Raw genomic sequence first — 26,546 nt, forward strand, 5'->3', positions numbered from 1 at the left:
AAAAAAAAATTTTATTTCAGATTTAATAATTGTGTACAAAGAGGCAAGATAAATGTATATATATATATATATTTAAAAAATAGATTTTTGATACAATAATATAAACTTAAACTGTTTTAAAATATTTATATTAAAATAGTAATAGTTTTAAAATAAGTAATATTTTAAAGCATTTCAAGCTTCACCAAATTGAAAGGAGTTAGTTAGATGTGATATCAAATATTGTTCTTTCTTTAAAGTTTATATATATATATATATATATATATATATATATATATATATACATATATATATATCTTATATACTTTCTATATACTGAGTTATAGTTGTTTGATTCGATTTTATTTTATTTATTTGGTCTTTTAGGACTGTAAGAAATATATATATATTTTTAAATAATTAAAAAAGTGTGTATTGTACACTGTGATCTAGTCTGTTATTTCCAATAAAAAATAATAATAAAAATGACAGACAAAAATAACAATAATTCATTTAAAGTGAGAAATGTTTATTTTTTTTAAATAAAATATATATATAAATACGTTTTCCTGTTAATTTCATCAGACAAGTCTAGATATATTGAAAATGATTTAATGCAATTTAAAGTTGAAGCGGATTAAACAATGATTTTGTCACCAAAAAATGTTTATGCAGCATAAATACACATTTGTATCACTATTTGATTGTATAATTGTTTACAACTCCCTGAACCTACTATTAAAATCTTTGTTGTTATATTTATTATTGTTTTTTTTTATATATATATATATTGTTTTGTGTTTTTGTACTGTGTGACCCCTCAAATGTGTGAATAAGATAAGATGATATATTTGATTTCATCTTAACAGTGTAAAAATCAACATTATATTTACTAGAACAGGGTTATAATTATATATATTCAAGATAAAACTATTAAGTGACCACTATTTTAAATCATTTAAAATCATCTTATGTTTGTCTGATTGACATTAAATAAATTGTTTGTGTAAAATAAATCAATTAAAAAGTTTATCATGAGTTGTTTCTTAAGTGAATGTTACAAAATGTACCTTCTTTGTTTCCTCCAACAAACATGATGATCCGTGAAGGACAGTTCGTCCTCTGATCTTCTCTCTCTTGACCCCCGGCTGGTCCCGTCCATCTGTCTGCGGCTCCTCCCGGTGAATTTCATCTATATTTAATTATATATATCTATATATATATATATATATACTGTGTGACCTTGACCCAGTCTTTGGCAGAAGAACCGGGAGTCTCTAGGGACCACCGACAGGGTTACAGGCACATAAGGACTCGCGGGATCATCAGAGGACCTGAAGAGACATTTTTTTTTCCACTGAGACGTAAAAGCATCACGAGACACGTTTTTCATTTTGGTCTACTCTAGTTCGTCTGCACTCACGGGAGCGACCCCTGGGGGTCACCACTCTTGAGGTCACGTGAAGCAGCATCAGATGAGGTCACATCACTTCCTGCTCAGCGCGCGGCGGCCATCAGGTCAACGGCTCCGATTGGTCCGTCAGGTCGTCCTCCTCCGCCTTCATTGGCTCGGCCACGGCGGACGAGCGCTGCGATTGGCTGGAGGAGGAGAGTCTGGAGGAGCGGCTCTGGGTGTCGTCCTCCGCCATCGCCGCCTCCTCCTGGCGCCGCTTCCGCTGCGAGGAGTCCTCCTCGCCGGACCTCCTCCTCCACCTCCCGCCCCCCCTCCTCTGCTCCGCCATGGTCCACATGCTCTCGTCCTCCTCCTCCTCCTCCTTCCCCTGCACCTCCCGGTCGAAGTCCAGCAGCTCCTCCATCATGTCCTCGATCTCCATCTCCCCGTCCAGCTCCTCCTCCTCCTCCACCTCCGACCTCAGGTCGCCGAGACTCTCGGTCCGGTTGGTGTCGTCCGTCTCCTCCTCCTCCTCCTCCTCCCCGAGACCCCGCAGCCTCTCCGGGGGGTCGCTGGCCTGGCTCTCGCCGAACTCCAGGATGGTGGGCAGGTTCCCCTGCTTGGGGCAGCGCTTCCTCAGGCTGACCAGGAAGGGCTGCGGCAGAGAGAAGATGTCCACGTTGTTGCCGAGGTCGATCCACGTCACGCTGGGGAAGCTGCCGGGATCCTGGGAGGAGATCAACACCGTGTTAGTGGCTGTTTGTGGAAGTATATCATCAGAATAGTTAATAGTTAATGGTTGAACGGTTGCAAATTATTATTTTTGACATTACTTATTTTACTTTAAAGTTTCGAAGAATTTAATTCAACAAATTATAAATTTAGGTCGGAATTAGTTGGTTTTTTTTTTAAATAATTGAACGAAAAGATTTGATTATTTAGAAAATTTAACATTTTTTTTACACATAGAGTTTGATATTCTAATGATTATTCTAAAAACGTTTTTGTTCAAATTCAATATTTTCCTTTCACACTATTAAACCAACATTTTAAATTGAATGTAAAAGACTGCGTTAAAAGATATTGAATATACATTGATTTATAACACTATTTATACAATTTATTTATACAATTATTTATTTATTTATACAATTTATTTATATATTTATACAATTAACCTTTTATTATACTATTTAATATTTATAATTAAAAAAAATTACACTGATCATTCTGATATTCTTTTTTAAATGATTCTAAAATAAATGTAAAAAAGGATTATATATATAATCTAAATATATAAATATATATATATATATATTTTAAAAAAAGATTATATATATATATGTGTGAGTGTATATATATAAATACATATATATATACACACACGTATATATATATAATCTTTTTTAATATTTATTTATATGTAAATATATATATATACATATATTTTAACATTTAGTTTGTTAAATATAATAATATATATTTTTTAATTTATATATATTTTTATTTATTTATATATATATTAACATTTTACAATTTAGAATAATTTACACAGGAATATCAGGATCTGTGTAATTGTTTAAATTACAATTATTTAAGAATAAAGAAATAATTCTCAATGATTTAATTAATTCAATTATTATAAAGAAACATGTAATTCTCTAATATTATTTTTGAATTATTAAAAAGGTTTTTTTTGTTAAAGTCGTTTGAATTATAGTTTAGAATAATTTAATTTAATAAATTCTGTATTTAAGCGAAATTTGTTATTTAAATAAAGTTAAATAAAGATTTGTTCACTTTCAAAATTAACAGGGTTATTTTTATGCATATAGTTTGATATTCAAATTTCAAAATAAGGTTTATAAATTAAATATTATTGAATTCACAACCTTTTATATTGAATTTAAAATAATATGAATAAATAAAAACATTTTTTTATATGAATTACTTTTAAATCAAATTATATGCGTAAAATAATTATATACATATATATATATTTTAAATGTTTAAATTAAATTATTAAAGAAATAAATTCAACATTTTCTTGCAGATAGTTTTGTTTCTTCAATATTCAACTTTAAAAAAAATAAAATAAAATAAAGAAACAAAAGTACATTCATACCTATCAATATTATAATTATTTTACAATATAATATAATAATAATAATATATCATTTATTACAAAAACAATTTGATGCTTTAAAAAAATCTAACTTTTAACATCTGAAATGTTCAATTCAACGTCGAATATTCACCTTCAGGGCGTCCGTCAGCTCCTTCAGGATGATCCTGGTCAGTCTGTTCCCGTTGAGGGCCAGGGTCTCCAGGTGCGGCAGGGCGGCCAGGGTGGGCAGCAGCAGCAGGAAGGCCTCGTCCGTCAGCTCGGTGAAGCCCAGCTCCAGACTGACCACGCTGGTCACGTGACGCTGCAGGTGCGCACACAGACGCTCCATGTCCCGGGCGGTCAGAGGGATCCCGGACAGATCCAGGGCCCCGCTGGACGGAGGGGCCGCCAACACAGCCTTCAAGCTGCACACACAGAGTTGTGTTTTTGGAATATTTAGCATGAATTCAACTGATTGACTTCATTTCATGAGACTATTTTAAGTATATTTGACAATAATAACAGTGAAATAATGATGATCAGTCATCAGTTTCATCACCATGACGACCGCAGTTTGAACTACATCTCAACTGTGGATGAAATTTTACTTAAAACTATATTTTTTATATTTTTTAATATTTTTATTTTGTGATTATTAAAAAATATCTTTGAGCAACAAACACACAACTTGCACGCAAAGAGACACATCCACAGACACAACCATGCTGTAAACACAGCGCGCACACACCCAGAAACACAACATACACACAGGTACAAACATAGATGAAGACACGCGCACACACACAGACATGATCACACACAACGTGCATACACAACGCACATGCAAATGCACATACACACACCTACACACACACAAAGATACACACACCTATACACACAGACACACACACACATATGCACATACACACAAAGATACACACACCTACACACACAGACACACACACAGATGCACATACACACACCTACACACACAAAGATACACACACCTACAAACAAAGACACAAACACACACACACAAACACACACCTATACACGCACGCACACACACACAGACACACACACCCCCAAAACACACACACACGCACACATGCACAGACACACACACCTACACACACACCCAAAACACACACACACAGACACACACCCACACAAACACACACTTACACACACACACACACACATGCAGACACACACACAGACGCACACACGCACACATGCACACACACATTCACAGAGACACACACCTACACACACACACGCAGACACACACACATGCAGACACACACACACAGACACACACACTTACACACACACATGCAGACACACACACAGACACACACACGCACACACACATTCACACATAGACAGAGACACACACCTACACACACACACGCAGACACACACACATGCAGACATACACAGACACACACACTTACACACACACACACACATGCAGACACACACACAGACGCACACACACATTCACACATACAAAGAGACACACACCTACACACACACACACATGCAGACACACACACACACACACAAACACTCACTTACACAGAGACACACACCTACACACACACACACGCAGACACACACACACATGCAGACACACACACAGACGCACACACACATTCACACATACACAGAGACACACACCTACACACACACACACATGCAGACACACACACACTTACACACACGCAGACACACACACAGACACACACACACATTCACACATACACAGAGACACACACCTACACACACACACGCAGACACACACACATGCAGACATACACAGACACACACACACACACACACAGAAAAAGCTCCAGGGCTAAAGAATCATGGAGTTTGTGATAAAAAAGTGAAGTGAGGCGAAAACGAAGCTGAACTCTTCCCAGCAGCTCCGAGCTATAAATAACTGACTGGGGTTTGTTTGGAACGAGAAGACAATTAAGAAAAAGGGGAAACAGAGAAACCAGGAATAAAAACTGATAAATAATAATTATTACATTTTAAAAACTCGACTACAGTTGAAAAATGAATTCATGGATTTGTATTAAAGGATAATAATTGTTTATTTTTATAAATGTTTTTTCTCCGGTGTCTCATAACTAAAAACTTAATTTTAATAATAATAATAATAAAAAATGATTAAAACACATTTTAAAGATATTTATTTATAAATAGATATTTAACAACAAGTGGAAATAAATATTCTTATAAACTGTTAACCAATCAGATCGTCCGATCATTATGAAGCTTCTCTACACTGACGCCTATTAACCTAATAAACTAAATCAATTGTAATTAAATAAACTATTTATTTCAAACTTTTCATTTATTTTCTCCAAATGGAACTTTTGCCTCTCGTCAAAGAGCCAAATGCAGTGAAAACAGTTCACCAAAGTACAAGAAAATCCCAGAGATTCATACATTATAAATTAAAAAATAAAGAAATAAAATAAAATGACCCTTTTATTACTGATTTTATTTAAAAAAAAATCAATGAACATTGTGAACATTGTATTAAAACCGTGTTAATGTGTCCAGAAATGGCCCCTAAAATAAAATCTATTAATAATAACATTTTTATTATGACATGAGTCATGGAGGCAACGATCTTTTAATACACTCGTTGCCATGGCGACAGTAACAGCCCTATGGACGACACGTGCTGTCGAGCAAATCAACTAAAAAAGCAGTTCCATGGATTATAGACACAGAGCTGCTGATTTTCTCGAGTCTCAACTGTCATCAGTGGACACTCGACGAGGACGACCGGGTCAAGACTCCCGTCTCTCATGTAGTTTCTAATGTAGTTTCTAATGTAGTTTCTAATGTAGTTTCTAATGTCTATTGATCCGACCGACGGTTCTGTTTTTATTGACAATAAATGGCTTCACGTTAAATCTCAGGCTCCAGGTTGTTACCCTCGAGGGTGATGTTTAACCACAGTAGCCGTGAACCCCTCTCATCCTTCTGTAACGTGGGGTGAAGACAATCCCGGGTCACAGGATCAGAACCACAAGAGTGTCTTCCTACGTCTCACCCTGACGGACCAGAGTGTCTCTGAGACGAGCAGCACGAGTAGAACACGTTCATTTTCCTCAGCGTGGGATTAATGAAGGGTTTGTTTCTCTGACACACAAACTGACTCTTACTGTGACATTATATACAGGAGAATTATATCCATCCATCCATCCATCCATCCATCCATCCATCCATCTTATCTATCGTATCTACCGTATCTATCATATCGTATCCATTCATCCATGTATTTATCTACGTATCATCCATCCATCCATCCATGTATTTATCTACGTATCATCTATCCATCCATCCATGTATTTATCTACGTATCATCCATCCATCCATCCATGTATTTATCTACGTATCATCTATCCATCCATCCATGTATTTATCTACGTATCATCCATCCATCCATCCATCCATGTATTTATCTACGTATCATCCATCCATCCATCCATGTATTTATCTACGTATCATCCATCCATCCATCCATGTATTTATCTACGTATCATCCATCCATCCATCCATGTATTTATCTACGTATCATCCATCCATCCATCCATGTATTTATCTACGTATCATCTATCCATCCATCCATGTATTTATCTACGTATCATCTATCCATCCATCCATGTATTTATCTACGTATCATCCATCCATCCATCTACGTATCCATCCATCCATCCATCCATGTATTTATCTACGTATCATCTATCCATCCATCCATCCATCCATCCATCCATCTACGTATCCATCCATCCATCCATGTATTTATCTACGTATCATCTATCCATCCATCCATGTATTTATCTACGTATCATCTATCCATCCATCCATCCATCCATCTACGTATCCATCCATCCATCCATGTATTTATCTACGTATCATCTATCTATCCATCCATCCATCCATCCATCCATCCATCCATCCACGTATCCATCCATCCATCCATGTATTTATCTACGTATCATCTATCTATCCATCCATGTATTTATCTACGTATCATCTATCCATCCATCCATCTACGTATCCATCCATCCATGTATTTATCTACGTATCATCTATCCATCCATCCATCCATCCATCTACGTATCCATCCATCCATCCATGTATTTATCTACGTATCATCTATCCATCCATCCATGTATTTATCTACGTATCATCTATCCATCCATCCATCCATGTATTTATCTACGTATCATCTATCCATCCATCCATCCATCCATCTACGTATCCATCCATCCATCCATGTATTTATCTACGTATCATCTATCTATCCATCCATCCATCCATCCATCCACGTATCCATCCATGTATTTATCTACGTATCATCTATCTATCCATCCATGTATTTATCTACGCATCATCCATCCATCCATCCATCCATGTATTTATCTACGTATCATCCATCCATCCATCCATCCATGTATTTATCTACGTATCATCCATTTATCCATCCATGTATTTATCTACGTATCATCCATCCATCCATCCATCCATGTATTTATCTACGTATCATCCATCCATCCATGTATTTATCTACGTATCATCTATCCATCCATCCATCCATCCATCTACGTATCCATCCATCCATCCATGTATTTATCTACGTATCATCTATCCATCCATCCATGTATTTATCTACGTATCATCTATCCATCCATCCATCCATGTATTTATCTACGTATCATCTATCCATCCATCCATCCATCCATCTACGTATCCATCCATCCATCCATGTATTTATCTACGTATCATCTATCTATCCATCCATCCATCCATCCATCCACGTATCCATCCATCCATCCATGTATTTATCTACGTATCATCTATCTATCCATCCATGTATTTATCTACGCATCATCCATCCATCCATCCATCCATGTATTTATCTACGCATCATCCATCCATCCATCCATCCATGTATTTATCTACGTATCATCCATTTATCCATCCATGTATTTATCTACGTATCATCCATCCATCCATCCATGTATTTATCTACGTATCATCCATCCATCCATCCATCCATCCATGTATTTATCTACGTATCATCTATCCATCCATCCATGTATTTATCTACGTATCATCCATCCATCCATCCATCCATGTATTTATCTACGTATCATCCATCCATCCATCCATCCATGTATTTATCTACGTATCATCCATTTATCCATCCATGTATTTATCTACGTATCATCCATCCATCCATCCATCCATCCATGTATTTATCTACGTATCATCCATCCATCCATCCATGTATTTATCTACGTATCATCCATCCATCCATGTATTTATCTATGTATCATCCATCCATCCATCCATGTATTTATCTATGTATCATCCATCCATCCATCCATGTATTTATCTATGTATCATCCATCCATCCATCCATCCATCCATCCATGTATTTATCTACGTATCATCCATCCATCCATCCATCCATGTATTAATCTACATATCATCCATCCATCCATCCATCCATAATTATATAATGCTTTAGGAAATTCATTCTTTATTTATGTTTTGAAAGGACAATAATTCCATCTGAGCTTTTCACACTGTCGGTTCAAGACGTCTGGTAAGAAATAGCAATTCTCAGAGATTGTTCCTCCTGAGAGGTTTCTTCAAATCCCATCACCAAACTGGACTGAAGAGAAGAAAAAAAAAACTTTAGAGATAGAATTTCTTTCCGACAATGATTGAAGGATCAAGGGTTTAGATGAAATCGTCAAGAAGAATTATTACAATCGTCGAACCTCTCGATTTGATTTTTCCTCTGGGCTTGTTTGACTCAGGAGTGTTTCTGAAAGATTCAATATGTGTCTTCTTACAGCTGGAGTGTTACATTCATTTAAAGTGAGCCGTGCTCGGTCGGAGCTGCCAGGTCCGATTAATGAACACAGGGAACCGGAGGCTGAAGACTGAGACACGTTCACAATCAAAGTCCAAATTGAAGAAGGAACAAAGTCAGAGAACGTATCGATTTATTGATTTCAATTCCTTCTCGTCAGTCGACATAAAATGGCAGAAATATTTCCACTGAAATCAGGATTTTAGAGATAAATATTCCTTATATTAGTTTGTGTTTCACTCATTTTCAGTTGTTTTTTTTGAGTAAACAAGGGACTAATCAACATCACAGACCAATTATATAAACAAGAAAAGTTTTTCTTTTATGTTTATAAATGAGTCAGTAATGGTCCGGATGTGCTGATGTTAAAAACTAGCTGCTGCTCATTTTCCCCCAAAATATCGGGAGCGATGGTATTAAGAATAAAAAGAGAAAAAAAGTCTTATAATGTCACGGGTCACGAGAAATCCAAGCACAAAAAGGAACCTCAGCTGGAATATGGAAGTTTAATTAACTTTCTGCTCCGATCAGGTCAGACTTATTTCCTTATGACATCATCCTTCCCTCTTGCTCAGAATTATCTCTGTGTTTTGACACCGTAATACGACTCTTGGTGATTCATGGTAAGCGTAGAACTAAATCTTCCTTAAATTAGGTGGCCCAGTTTTCCCCGAGCTGGTCGTCTAATGACCGACTTAACTGCACGTGATACGATGAATTACTCCTGCTCTGGACCCTCTTAACCTCCCGAGAGATGCACGATAAAAGTAATTGAAGAGCAGGCGGATGTTTAATAAAAGGGCTTCAGAGTGATTGTCAGCATGAGGCACATTTACTTTTCGTATTTAGGGATTTTAATTAAAAGAGAATTCCTTTGTTTCCCATTCATTTCGAAAAGTCGCTTTTCAAAAACAATATTATTGTTGTTACTAAGTGTGCAGATCCTGTATCAACATGTGGGTTAAATTGATGTTAAACAAAAGTGCTATTTTACCATTGATCGTTTGATTTAATTTGCAAATAAATGGTCTTTGTTAATCCCATCCATCCATGTATTTACCTACGCATCATCCATCCATCCATCCATCCATCCATGTATTTACCTACGCATCATCCATCCATCCATCCATCCATCCATGTATTTATCTACGTATCATCCATCCATCTATGTATTTATCTACGTATCATCCATCCATGTATTTATCTACGTATCATCCATCCATCTATGTATTTATCTACACATCATCCATCCATCCATCCATCCATCCATCCACGTATCCATCCATCCATCCATCTATGTATTTATCTACGTATCATCCATCCATCCATCTATGTATTTATCTACGCATCATCCATCCATCCATCCATCCATCCACGTATCCATCCATCCATCCATCTATGTATTTATCTACGTATCATCCATCCATCCATCCTTCCATGTATTTATCTATGTATCATCCATCCATCTATCCATGTATTTATCTATGTATCATCCATCCATCCATCCATCCATGTATTTATCTACGTATCATCCATCCATCCATCCATCCATGTATTTATCTATGTAAGTAAGTAAGTAAGTAAGTAATATTTATTTGTATAGCGCTTTTCGAGACCAGGGTCACAAAGCGCTTAAACAATGAAAACAATACTCAAAAAAGTACATACTTTAAAGATCAAGATAATACTGAGAACAACACAGGTTTTCGAGAAATTCAAGGAAAAGCCTGAACAAATAGAAAGGTCTTAAGATGTTTCTTAAAGTTAATGTTTCTTATGTATCATCCATCCATCCATCCATGTATTTATCTACGTATCATCCATCCATCCATGTATTTATCTACGTATCATCCATCCATCCATGTATTTATCTACGTATCATCCATCCATCCATCCATGTATTTATCTATGTATCATCCATCCATCCATCCATCCATGTATTTATCTACGTATCATCCATCCATCCATCCATGTATTTATCTATGTGTCATCCATCCATCCATCCATCCATGTATTTATCTACGTATCATCCATCCATCTATACGTATATGTAGATACTTTTCGTATTTAGGGATTTGGATTAAAAGAGAATTCCTTTGTTTCCCCTTCATTTCCAAAGTCGCTTTTCAAAAACAATATTATTGTTGTTACTATGTGTGCAGTTCCTGTATCAACATGTGGGTTAAATTGATGGTAAAAAAAGTGCTATTTTACCATTGATCGTTTAATTTAATTAGCAAATAAATGGTCTTAGTTAATCCCAATTTTAATTAATTTGATTTCTGTGCCCTCTGCCTCAGTGCTACACAGAAATTACCCATATATGAGTATTTTTCTCGTCTCACAACACAATTTCTCACACAATCTATTTTCGTACTCTGTTTTTTCCCCCCTGTTACAACCCTCCTTGACTCTTGGGTATTGTTTATTTTCAGTTCGAGTTTGTCCCAGACCAGCTTTGCCCTCTTTATTCACCCATTTTTTAGACTTTTTCCCTTCAGATCTCAAGTGTTACAATCATGTATTTCACTCTATTTTTTGTCTGTTGGGAGAAGTTGAAACTCCTCTTTTCTGGCGCAGAATTCTGCATCATAGAAGATGGAAACAAAAACAAAAAGGCAAAGTGTGAATCGACGATGATGGTATCTTGTTTTTTCCAAGTTCTAGTTGACTATAAATCGACAGAAACAACAGAGAAGAGCGACTAGTTGGTGAAAATCAAAGCTTAAAACCTGGCAAAAGTTAGTCTGACTTTGTTATTGTCCTTTTTATTCTTGGAGGTTTTTCTTAATCTCTGAGTTCGTCCCATTTTTTAAAACACATCCATCAGCTTATCAACATGGACATTTTATATACTTAGATGTACTTCCAGTTTGGCAGATAAAAATAACTCGGTGGTTCAGATTTGGCTCCGGAACAAGGACAGACAACATAGCTTGTGTTCAGTTAATGTGTCACGAAACACTTGGTTTCCAGTAAAGCCGGGCTTCAGGTCAGACTTGAGCAGCTTTGATGAATTAATCAGACGAGACGTCGTGACATATTTAATTACAGTGATATGAGAGTCTGTCGGTGAAACCATTTATCGCCAGTCGCTGGTAAGTGAGCGTCTGTAACGCTCAAGGACTTGTCGCTCTGATTCTCTTGCAAACCATGACTTGAGTATTGATCTGATTACCTCGGATTCAGGTGTTTTCAACCAAATTTGTATTGAATTCAATTTAACTTGATTTAGAGTGTCAAATAAAAGAACTATCTGAAGATACTTCAGCTTCAGAAGCTCATCAGATCGAGCGACCGTGATGATGAAAAAGCTTTTTTTAACATGCAGAAACCTCGAGCAGAACCAGACTCAGCCTCCTGCTATGATTGGCTGTGATGGGGGAGAGATTACAAGATGAAATACCAGCTGTTGCACAGGTATATAAATGAACTTGAAAACCAAATAAGACACCAGAAAACAGTGAAGAGAGAGGACGGTAAATTCAGGTGGATATCTTCCTTAAAGTGGTCGCATAGTATTGTATAGTATATTATAGTAGTAAGTATGTAGGATAGTATAGTATAGAAGAAAGTATGTAGGATAGAATAATATAGTAGTAAGTATGTAGGATAGTATAGTATTGTAGTTAGAATGTAGGATAGTATAGTGTAGTAGTAAGTATGTAGGATAGTATAGTGTAGTTGTAAGTATGTAGTATAGTATAATATAGTAGTAAGTATGTAGGATAGTATAGTGTAGTAGTAAGTATGTAGGATAGTACAATATAGTAGTAAGTATGTAGGATAATATAGTATAGTAGTAAGTATGAAGAATAGAATAATATAGTAGTCAGTATGTAGGATAGTATAGTGTAGTAGTAAGTATGTAGGATAGTATAGTATTGTAGTATGTTTATAATTATTTGAAATAAAAAAAAATCTAATATTTATAAACATGGTTTCAATTTCATTGTTGTTCGACCAATTTTATTCTATTATTCCTATTACTGTCTGGAAGGTGTTTCAATTTGAAAAAATATGTTATTTTGTGTAAGTAAGTAAAAGTAAAGTTAATCTGTGACTCTTGAAAAGCCAAGACGATCGTTTAAGGTTTACGATTCAAGTTTACCCAAAAGATTAACCTGTAAACTAGTGAAAATGAGTGAAACACGAACACTATGAAAAGAAAGGTCGAGGACTTCTGCTCTACGTGATTTATTTCCCGATCAGTTTGTGAGTCGATGTAAATAAATCCGGCGACAGGTTTAATGGTTGCGAGACTCGTGTTCATGGAACAACAAAAGGACTCGCAGCAGTCGTTGCACGAGCAACAATGTCGGCTGACGCCACAGAAGACTTTATCAGCGCCGGCAGCAGCGATGGTTCAGTGGAAAGAACATTAATCCCTCAGTCGTGGGTCCAGTGGGTCCACACATGAGTCACACTGTGATGTGTTCGAGGACGAGGCTGACGGGTAGAAACGTTCAACCATTCAAGACTTCACAGTCAGAGAAGGTTATATTTGAGTTGGACTACAATAGCGGCGCCACATTCAACTGATGTATAGAACATGTGGCCCCCGTGAGAGAAAGAAGGTTTTCTCTGCGTGACGTAAAAGTGGTCGTTTTCAAAGTAGCTTCAGATCGAGACGATGAAAAGTTGACGTAGATTCTTGCAAACCTTCAGTTGCCATTTACAATCAGGGTCAGATTTAAAATATTAAAATAATTACCGGAAAAAAAAGGAATTATCACGCAAAAATGAAAAAGAATTAGCACAATCCGAAAAAGATCACAATGGAATGATGAATGTAGAGACGGATGTAAAGGAGAACAAGATGGAATGATGAATGTAGAGACGGATGTAAAGGAGAACAAGATGGAATGATGAATGTAGAGACGGATGTAAAGGAGAACAAGATGGAATGATTATTGTAGAGACAGATGAAAAGGGGAACAAGATGGAATGATGAATGTAGAGACAGATGAGAAGGAGAAAAAGATTAAACGATCATTCATAAAATAATGAATGTAGAGACAGATGAAAGCAGAACAAGATCAAACAATCATTCATAAAATAATGAATGTAGAGACAGATGAAAGCAGAACAAGATTAAACGATCATTCATTAAATAATAAATGTAGAGACAGATGAAAGCAGAACAAGATGGAATGATGAATGTAGAGACAGATGAAAGAAGAACAAGATTACATTTAAAAAGATCAGAAAAACAGGACAATAATTAGAAAGAAAAAGAGTAAAATATTTAGCGCGAAAGTCAGGAAAATAGTTAGCATTAAAATTGTTTTACGGAAAATAAAAAAGAATTATCACAAAAAATAATTTAAAAAAGAAAAAGAGATATAAGAAAAACTAAAAAATAAGAGCATAAAAATAATTAGTATGAAAAAAAGAAAAATAATTATGAGGAAAAACCGAAAAAGAGGTAACACGAAAAACAGAAAAGAAAAGTCGCATAAAAAAAGATAAATTATTCAAGTGAGAAAAAAGCCACAAAACAGGACATTAACTTCCTGGATATTCTGGACTAAAACCACGAAGACATTGATATGTTTACTTGGGTTGTTATTTTCACAGACTGACCGTCAGATGAAAGCGTAAATATATATCCTTTAGAGGTTATTTCGCTATTTTAAACGTTTTTTAATACGTTAAGAAAATGTCTCAGTGCTGAAACTCATAGATTCTGAAAGATCGAAGAGCAGAATTGGTTTAAAGTCAAAAGAATATTTTACTTGTACGAGGAGAGAACAATACAGAAGCTTCTCACAGATTCTCAGATCTAACTCTGAAGTTTTGTTCGCATCTTTATACTATAGGTACAGGTTCCCAGACCCCGTCGGAACCAGTTTTTTTTTTTACATATAATAATAATACTTTGCACCTAAATATAGAGAAGGAGGTAATAAAATGATAATACTTATAAAGTATTCCTATCCAACAACAACAACCCTTATAAAAGGAAGGAAAATGGAGGATGAGGAGCTTGTTAGTTAAGTTCATGATGAATAAATCCAGATTTTATATGAATAAAAAGGGCACAAAGAACTACTAATATCTGATGAAGAGAAACATAGAAGAGCCACCGAGTTAAAATGTCAAATACATGGAGAATTAAATTATCATATGCTTAGGAAAATTTAATTAAATTTACATTTTCTGATCTTATCTTTATCATTTCAACCTCTCAACAAAACATGACGCACATTACACAGTGTCTGGAAATGTAGATTAAAATGGAGAAGAAAACAAAGTTGCACTTGTTGACGTGTGAGGACGGAAGAGAGGAAGATACGAGAGCGACGGCCTGAAGCTTTTTTTTAAATAGAAATGTATTTTTCCAGACGAACGGACGCAGACACAACAACAGCCACAGGAGACATTTGCATAACAAATTGATGTTTAGTGCTGAAGTAACAACTGACAGAACGACAGGCGCCTCAGAACACAAACATCAATACGACGTTTAGCTTGTTTATGTAGACGTCGTCCCGTCTAACTAGTACTTTAACTTTAATTACACTGTGTGGTTAATAACACGAGTGCTAGTGATGGTTTGATGAGGTTTATTCTACTGTGTCCTTGTTTTCAAAGGGAACTAAGATGCATCTCATGATAGTTAAGAGTTGACATAAATGACTTAAATGATGTTTAAAAAAAAAAAACTGTGTTGCTAGACACAGTTAACTGTGAGTGCGATTGAACCAGCAACTGTTTCTGATAGAATGACGATCTGGACTCTCGAAGGAAAAATGTATTTCTTTAACTGTGTGTTTAGCATTTAGTAGTTAGCGTAAATGATGATTAGCAAAACCAATTAGCTTTTTTTTTAGCTTTGACTGAAAGCTCAATTATTATCTATTAATTTTATATATTTATGAATAAACGTCTAACGAAACATCTACCAACAAAATACAGTTTGTACGGTTATGTTTTGTAAATCAATATTGTTGCAAAAATGTTTTGGAAATTTGAACAAAACTTTTAGAATTAGAATTCTATAGAAGCAGCTATACAATATATATATATATATATATATATATATATATATATATATATATATATATATATATACATATATATATATACTGTATATATATTGTATAGATGCTTCTATATACAGTAAAGTATATTTATATAGTATATATATATATATATATATATATATATATATATATATATATATATATATATTTAGTAACTATCTTGAGAAAAAAAATAATACACATTACTGAACAAAACAGACAAAATTATAAAAATAATACACAAAAATAGGCAAACATCCACTCACACACTCTCACCCAACCTGCATTAAATAATGTAAATAAAAATGAACAGAGAATGAAACACAACCCACAAATAAAAAATAGATAAAAATATGATACAATAAAATGACAATAACATTTTTTGTTTATTTTCCAACTATGTATTTCTCTCTTCAATCATTACACAAAAAAAAGATTTAAAAACATTATTTCAATTAAATCACATCAGTTGTATTTGTTAATTTCTTAATATTTGAAATTCCATTTACCTTAAATATATATGTTAGTTCATCCAAACATGTCCATGAACGAAGGATTCAAACTTCTTCAGCAGAAATATTATCATTTTGATCTAAACTTTTGTTATTTTTTGATAAGTCACCAAATCTTAAGAATTTAAATTCAACCAACATATTACATTTATGAAAAACATTTTGTGTTGTGCAACAAGCAAATGAGCACCAAGTAAAGAGTGAGTTGCAAGAGAAAGTTCCAGAGAGAGACGAGGCGGGAGGATTTGAACCTGAACCAACTCTCAGCTGGACTGTGTGGGCCTCAGTTGGACGACGTCCAGCTGGTGTCTCTGACCGACAGCCGGTCCAACTCGTGTCGGACGACGAGTCGGACTAACGGACAGAGAGACTCGACGAGTTCAAACTGAACGATGCGACAGTAGAGACGCAAGTGTTCAGGAAATCTGCCAGATCGTATCATTAGTGGAAGAAAATGAGCCGTTTGGAATAAAAACATGAGAGAGACGAGCAGACGAGAGAATCACTGTGAGGAGAATCATCCTGACGTGACGGAAATATTATTTAGAAATATAGTAATAATAATAATATAGTATCAGACCAACATACATCCCTAATTTACCAAAGACAAGGAGAATTCCCAAGAGAGCAATATAGTATAAATAAAAAGGTCTAAATGGTATGTCAGAGGGATATTGTATCCACAGCGGAAAAAAAAGACAAAAAACTAATTTGCAAGAAAATCAGAAAAAAAATTTGGTGAGAAAAACGGAAAAATAATGAGCGAGAAAAAGAGTAAAATAATTTGCATTGAAACCGAAAGAAGAATTGGCATGAAAAACAGAAAAACAATTAAATTAGCACAGAAAACAATTAGCACAGACAAAAATGATTAGCACAAAGAAACAGAAAAATAAAGAAAGAACAACAATTGAATTTGGAATGAAAACCTGAAATAATTTACCACGAAAAAAACGAAAAATAATTAGCATGAAAAACGGAAAATATTTTCCAAAAAAACAAATAAGCTCGAAAAAAATTAATAAATAATAAGCATGAAAAAAAGAAAAGGAGATACAAGAAAACTGAGAAAAAAACAAAACAGAAAAAGAGCAGAGAAATAATTAGAATGATGAACAGAAACATAAATATGAGAAAAAACTAAAATAGTAACAAAAACTGAAGCAATTTGCATGAAAATTAGTATTTTTTTCTCCAAAAAACAAACCAATAAACTACTCAAGAGAAAAAGAAATACAAACAAAGTTGTTTTTTCCTATAAGTCAATAAAATATAATTGCATACTAAATATTTATTAGTAGTAGATCCAAATATGTGTATCAGAATGGATAATGTATTAATTAAATATTCATATATTTTACAAATATTGTAATGAATCAATCATTGCCACAGTTTTTGTCCAACAATTAAAAACATTAAATATTGACCAACTTAAAAAATGTCAGAAGAGCAACATTAATATGGATAATAATTCGTAACTGAAGCATATATATATATGTATATATACATGTTTATATATACGTATATATATATATATATATACAGTATATGTGTGTGTGTGTGTAGCTTATATAACATGTGGTTCAACTTGTCCTTCACACTGACCTTCTTTTCACTCCTGCAGGGAGGTGTTTATAAACATGGTTCTGCAGGAACATGTCCTGGATGAATCCCTTAACCTCCACAGTAACCTTTGGATCCTTCAGTTACCAGAAACTCTCTGAACATGTGCTTCGCTCAGAACCACCTCGACCCGTCATCGCCGTCACTGTCATGTCCTGTAACTTCTCCAGCCTGGAGGACTTACATGAAGAACTTTCTCGTGTGAACCCTGAGCTCGAGTCATTCGTTTGGGTTTAGACTCGTTTGATCTGTCGAAGTCGTTTAAATTGAAAGAGACTTTGTCTCGTGCACGACTGAAAAATACTGAAGCTCGACCAGAAGCACGACGGCCATGAGGTCAGAGTTGAAGAAGTCAAAAAGATTTTGACAGCTAACCATTTTAATTTGTATTTATTACTGTATTATTACTGTACAACTTTCTTTAGTTCTCAATATTCTTTAGAAAATGGAGTAAATATTAAGAGAATATTTAGGAAAAACATTTTTTTTCATATTTGTTTTTTTTTGCATTTTTATGATTAGTTTATATTACTTTTTTTATTTTCACTCTTTTTTTTTAGCTTGACGGTCCCCAACTACAGTAAAATATGGCAAAAACATAAGTGGAAAAACATAAAATACACAATAGATAACAGACCATTAGGAAACCTCAACAACATCCATCAGAGTAAATATTAAGATCATGTTTAGGAAAAAAATGTTATTTCATATTTGTTTTTTCATGTTGATTATTAGTTTATGCTATTTTATTAGCATAGGTTCATTTTTATCTTTTTGAAGGCTTTAAAGAAACTTTTCTTTTTTATTAATTTTCACTCTTTTTTTTAGCTTGACGGTCCCTAACTACAGTGTAATACGGCAAAAACATGAGTGGAAAAACATAAAATACACAAAAGATAACAGACCATTAGGAAACCTCAACAACATCCATCAGAGTAAATATTAAGATCATTATTTATGAAAAAAAAAAGTTATTTAATATTTGTTTTCATTTTTATGATTAGTTTATGCTATTTTATTGGCATAGGTTCATTTTTATCTTTTTGAAGGCTTTTAAGAAACCTTCCTTTTTTTAATTTTCACTCTCTTTTTTTTAGCTTGACAGTCCCTAACTACAGTAAAATATGGCAAAAACATAAGTGGAAAAACTTAAAATTTACAATAGATAACAGACCATTAGGAAACCTCAACAACATCGAGTCCAAAAATAACAACATCAACATCCATCAGAGTAAATATTAAGATCATATTTAGGAAAAAAAAAAAAGTTAATTCATTTTGATGATTAGTGTATTTTATTGGCATAGGTTAATTTTCCCTTTTAAAGGCTTTTAAGAAACTTTTCCTTTTTTTAAATTTTCACTCTTTTTTTTTAGCTTGACGGTCCCTAACAACAGTATAATGTGGCCCCTGAGGAAATTAAATGGCCCATCCTTGCTCAAGGGTCACGGGCAGAAAGTGTTTCATATCTTTTGACAGTGATTTTACAAATTCAAATTCCTTTAATTCAACTAGTTTTTAATCTTTTTAACTTCATGTTCATTACCATCTTTACAGGTCGCTATGGTAACAGGAACTTTTCAGTTTTACGACGACATCATCAAGAACAGAATAAAAGAAAGCGGTGAATCTGTGAATGGCGGAAACGAGGCGACGGAAGACAAAAGTCTCATGGTGTGTCTGCGGGGGGGTCGAGCACAAGCCTCATTCCAGGACCATTGAACGAGGCTGTTGTTCGCCGAGCAGACAAAGAACAGAGAGATTTGTTCATTTTCACATCCACACTTCAGCGTCTGTCAGACACACAAACTACTTTCTTCTATTCAGCAACAAAGCTGAGAGTTTAACAGTCGACCGCAGACTGATAATGTGTTCCAGGGAAGGACTGTATCACTAAAGTGGGAAAAAAAACCCATAAAATACACAATCGATAACCATTAAAAACCTCAACAACACTGAGTATAAAAATAACAACATCAACATCCATCAGAGGATAAACATGTCGGAAACTAAACTGTAACAACACGAACAACAACATGGACACCATTGGTTTGTGTCAAAATAAAATTAGATTCATGTTTATCTTGATATAATGGCTTAATAAAGATGTCAAAATAAGATACGGGACATTCATTTTTGGTGTCAACAATCATACAAAATTAATACTCATAATACTTCCTGCAGTTTAAACACAGATTTTGAACGTGACTTTAACTGCTTAAATGTTTGATATTGACTATAAAGTAAATTTCGGTGAAATAATTCGCCCTTTTAATCTAGATTTCAGTCGATTTACTGTTGAATAAACAATCACAGATTTGTGTTCACAGGTAACAAACGAGGATACGATCGAAGGAAAAATTTAAATGAACCAAAAACTTTAATATATTGCAAAAAAAATGCTCTTCACATCACAACTAAAATACAATTTGTGCTTCAACTGTGACATAAAAACACTTTCGGACTATAGTGCAAAAAAATCCATACATTGACCAATTAAAATGATGGTACGCGTTAACCTGAGGTTTAAAAGGTCAGATGTCATCGGTGATGTCACCACCTTACAAAAGACGATCAGTGGAGGAGAGAAAATATTGATTCAGCGATATAATCGATCGATATTTAAAAGCTTAGTATCTTTAAAAGAGACAATTTCCACGTCTGGAAATGGCAAGAGGTGGGCTGTCAGCGATTTTCCATTTGACGAAAATACTATGAAAGCTACAAAAGAGTCAAAACCCACGTTGATAATTTGGACTTTTATTTACATTTTAAAGTTCGAACGGTGTTTCTACGTGAACGTACGCCTGAGCAGGAGACGTTTGAAAAACATCGCAGATTTGCACATTTTTTTATCCCAGTTTTTCGCAGAAAAAAAAACTATTATAAAAATAAAAATTCGAAAGCGGTGCGAGTCCGATCGAGGAGCACATTTTGACGGTGCGGGGCGTGAAAAGTGCCAAAAACGGAGGATGAATAATAAGAACAATATTTTTCCTACACATTTAATGGTGATTTTAAGTTATTCAATGGTTTATATATTTTAACAAAGTGTGTAATAAATAAAATAATTTACAATAAACATGTAAATATTCACTGCTTTTATAATTTTTTGTGTTGTAATTAAAAATCTAGCCTCTAGATGGCAGCAATCATTACATCCTTGCAGCTGAAGGAACAACGAAATCCTGTGAGAACCCGGTTATGACTGAGGACGAGAGGATACAGTCGACTCCAGCAGCTTTAAAAGCTGATGTTTAAACATATTTTGGTTTCAAAACAAACGAAAGCAGTTACCACTGAGGAAGAGAGGATACAGTCGACTCCAGCAGCTTTTAAAGCTGATGTTTGGACATATTTTTTGTTTCAAAACAAATGAAAGCAGTTACGACTGAGGACGAGAGGATACAGTGGACTCCAGCAACTTTTAAAGCTGATTTTTGGACATATTTCTGGTTTCAAAACAAATGAAAGCAGTTATGACTGAGGACGAGAGGATACAGTCGACTCCAGCAGCTATTAAAGCTGATGTTTGGACATATTTTTGGTTTCAAAACAAATGAAAGCAGTTATGACTGAGGACGAGAGGATACAGTCGACTCCAGCAACTATTAAAGCTGATGTTTGGACATATTTTTGGTTTCAAAACAAATGAAAGCAGTTACGACTTCGTCAAAAGTCATGTGGTCTGTAAACACCAGAGTCAAGTACTCAACAATACTACAAATATATCCTTGTTACTACAGTATCACCATATATCGTATCATTGTCCCTGTATCATATCGCCAGATTCTTGCTTAGACGCATCATTATTGTTCAGTAGATGAAACGAATTGCATCCAGGAAGTGGAAACCTGATACGAAACTGAAGGAGGCGCTGCTGCTCTCTCAGTGTGTCGGAGGTCGAGGTGGACAATAACACAACGACACCATGAACCCACTCACCTCGCACACTCGAGGACGGACGGTTGTCAACACAACACAACTGAACAGCTTTGTAATTTAGATCTTTGGACACGATTGCCTGTTGAATAAATGCATGAATGAGATAAACTCCGGGTCTTTGTCACAACGTTGGCTTCATTAAAACGTCTCTGATCTGATCCAGATGAATAATCCACTGGATTAGTCCAGAGTCTCTCGTGGTTTCAGTCTTTTCAAGAAATAATTGTTGCTTCGAAGACTGGAGAAGTGAAGGACTCGAACCATCAACCAATTTAAGAGTATCAGAGTCACAGTAGATCACAGCGAGGATTATTTATCAAAAATGAAAAATCTTATCATTTTTAATATTCCCAAGGGTTTTGGGTTTGGGGTTGTTTCAAGTTGAAATAAAAGTACTTGAAACCATCAGAAAGTTGCTGCAATTTAAGTAAAAAGACAAAAAAAAATGTAGTTAATCTTTGAGCGTTTTTAACATAAAGACATAAACAATCTTTTTAAGGGTTTAAATGACTGAGACAGAAGAAGAAAATCTGTAGTTTTATATTTTAAATCTGTAGTTTTATATTTTAAATCTGTAGCTTTATAATTTAAACCTGTAGTTTCATAGTTTAAACCTGTAGTTGTATAGTTTAAATCTGTAGTTTTATAGTTTAAATCTGTAGTTTTTTTAGTTTAAATCTGTAGTTGTATAGTTTAAATCTGTAGCTTTATAATTTAAATCTGTAGTTTTTTTAGTTTAAATCTGTAGTTGTATAGTTTAAATCTGTAGTTTTATAGTTTAAATCTGTAGTTTTATATTTTAAATCTGTAGTTTTATATTTTAAATCTGTAGCTTTATAATTTAAACCTGTAGTTTCATAGTTTAAACCTGTAGTTGTATAGTTTAAATCTGTAGTTTTATAGTTTAAATCTGTAGTTTTTTTAGTTTAAATCTGTAGTTGTATAGTTTAAATCTGTAGTTTTATATTTTAAATCTGTAGCTCTATAATTTAAATCTGTAGTTTCATAGTTTAAATCTGTAGTAATATAGTTTAAATCTGTAGTTTTTGTAGTTTAAACCTGTAGTTGTATAGTTTAAATCTGTAGTTTTATAGTTTAAATCTGTAGTTTCATAGTTTAAATCTGTAGTAATATAGTTTAAATCTGTAGTTTTTGTAGTTTAAACCTGTAGTTGTATAGTTTAAATCTGTAGTTGTATAGTTTAAATCTGTAGCTTTTGTAGTTTAAATCTGTAGTTGTATAGTTTAAACCTGTAGTTTCATAGTTTAAATCTGTAGTTGTATAGTTTAAATCTGTAGTTGTATAGTTTAAATCTGTAGTTTTATAGTTTAAATCTGTAGTCCTATAGTTTAAATCTGTAGTTTTATAGTTTAAATCGGTAGTTTTATAGTTTAAATCTGTAGTTTTATAGTTTAAATCGGTAGTTTCATAGTTTAAATCTGTAGTTGTGTAGTTTCAATCTGTAGTTTTATAGTTTAAACCTGTAGTTTTACAGTTTAAATCTGTAGTTTTATAGTTTAAATCTGTATTTTATATCCGGCGATACGATAGGTATTACGATACCGGGGCCACTACACAATATATATATTCGTAGTACTGTCGAGTACTTGACTCTGGTGTCGCAGAATTTACAGACCACATTGAACGGCGCTAAAGTCGACGACTGTATCCTCTCAACCTCAGTCAACCCCCCCCACCCCCCGGATCTTTGCCGGGGGTTTCATGCCATCTAGTGGCTCGTAGTGAAATTGCCTCACAAAAATTAACAAAAAACTGTAACATTTTTATTGTTTATAGACACTTTATTAAAATATAAACCATAAAATATATATATTAAAAAAATAAAAGCAAAAAAAAACAATAACCAAAATTATTTTTACAGTGTTAAGTATTAATACTGTATCTTGAAAAAATAAAATCATGATATTTAAGAACATTTACATTTTCTGAGACCCTCTTTAAAACATGTTAAATTCTAAAGCACATTTATTTTTTAATGTCTATAAATACATTATAATAAATTATTCATGTCCACCCGACTGGTGAGCCAGAGGACATCTAGAGGTCACAGAGGTCGAGGGTTGGACAGACGGGCGTCGAAAAGAAGGCAACATATGACGACACACATGACGACACACATGACGACACACATGACGACACACGGGGCGACACACATGACGACACACATGACGACACACATGACGACACACATGACGACACACATGACGACACACGGGGCGACACACATGACGACACACATGACGACACACATGACGACACACGGGGCGACACACATGACGACACACATGACGACACACATGACAACACACATGACGACACACATGACGACACACATGACGACACACAGGGCGACACAGGGGGCGACACAGGGGGCGACACAGGGGGCGACACACAGGGCGACACAGGGGGCGACACACATGATGACACAGGGGCGACACAGGGGGCGACACACATGACGACACACGGGGCGACACACATGACGACACACGGGGCGACACACATGACGACACACATGACGACACACATGACGACACACATGACGACACACATGACGACACACATGACGACACACATGACGACACACATGACGACACACGGGGCGACACACATGACGACACACATGACGACACACATGACGACACACATGACGACACACATGACGACACACATGACGACACACATGACGACACACGGCGTGTGAGGTTGAAACACGACTGACTCACCAGGCCTGAGGTTTCCTCTTGAGCAGACCCTGTCGTCTCCACTGAGAGTGAGGGCTGAGGTGGTAGGTCAGCTGACGACACACCTTCTCCATGGCGCCTAGAGAGTCGCCCTCCTGCCACACACACACACACACACACACAAACACACACACACACGTAAATAACCTCAAATGTCATGATTTATGCATCAAATGTACATTAGAAAAAGGTCAAAATGACAATGACAAATGACATACTTTCAATTTTCACACAAACTCCCGTCTCCCAAATGTAATAAAAAAGAAAGAGCCCGAAACAAAACAAAAAATAGCATTAAAAAAAGAAAATTTCGTGCAATTTCTTCAGTTTTAGTATTATTTTAAGTAAGTAATTTGTATTTATATAGCGCTTTTCCAGACCAGGGTCACAAAGCGCTTAAACAATCAAAATAATACGCAATACAATACATACTTTAAAGGATTTTACTATTACTTTTTTTCAAGATAATAACTTGTTTTCTTTTCATGCTAGTTTCTTATCTTTCTTTCTTTTTTTTTCGCAGTTTTTCAATTCATAGATTTGTAAGGTAAAAATACAAAATGCAATTAGATTATTAAAATAGATTTATTCATTGATTTTTGGGTATAATTTCTTTAATTTTTTGTGCAATCTTTTTTAGTTTTCATACTATTTCTTTTTCTGTTTTTTTTGTAGTTCTTTTTTCAAATCATAGATTTTTCAAGTAAAAATCTAAAATGTCTAAAAAGTATAAAAATGACATGTAGATGAATAAAATAATTGTACATATATATATACATATATTATACTTTTACTGTGTAATTTTTAAAAAACTACCCCAAAAAACTATTTTCTATTAATCTACATATAATTCTTATATATTTTTTAGACATTTAAGATTTTTAGTTTACTGAAAACAAAACTATCCTAAGTTATTAGCATGAAAAACAGAAAAAAATTGTAAGAAAACTAAAGAAAATTGCATTAAAATTTGAAAATATTTACCCAAAATAACAATACATTATAGTCAATATATACAATTTCAGATAGTTATAATAAAATTAGAAATGATCAAACAACAAGTATTGAAAATAAAACAAGTACACAGTAAAGTGTTATATAACAACATTCATAGTGATATTGAGATATCGTTCACCAAAAATTACTTCAATCATTTAAAAGTTCAAACTTTTGTATTCGTGTCCCTTGACTTCACTTCATGTTTGTTGTAAAATAATAAACCATTTTTTCATCATCATTTTTAATCAATTTTACTATAAGTTACATTTCATTTTGCGCAA

General features: G+C 34.4%; 1 protein-coding gene across 1 annotated transcript in view; it reads right to left on the bottom strand.

Moving 5' to 3' along the window:
- Positions 1-367: 367 nt before the first annotated feature.
- lrrc75a (leucine rich repeat containing 75A) overlaps positions 368-26,546 on the bottom strand; it is a 51,746-nt gene continuing 25,567 nt past the window's right edge. Inside the window, exons 3-5 of the mRNA XM_087796191.1 lie at positions 25,249-25,361; positions 3,631-3,904; positions 368-2,099 (exon numbers count right to left, since the gene is read on the bottom strand). Coding sequence (XP_087652317.1) covers positions 1,494-2,099; positions 3,631-3,904; positions 25,249-25,361 — 993 coding nt within the window. The 3' untranslated portion in view covers positions 368-1,493. The remainder of the gene's footprint in view (positions 2,100-3,630; positions 3,905-25,248; positions 25,362-26,546) is intronic.

Source organism: Callionymus lyra, chromosome 7 (genome assembly GCF_982586985.1).
Source record: "Callionymus lyra chromosome 7, fCalLyr1.hap1.1, whole genome shotgun sequence".
In the NCBI taxonomy this organism is placed as follows: Eukaryota; Metazoa; Chordata; class Actinopteri; order Syngnathiformes; family Callionymidae; genus Callionymus; species Callionymus lyra.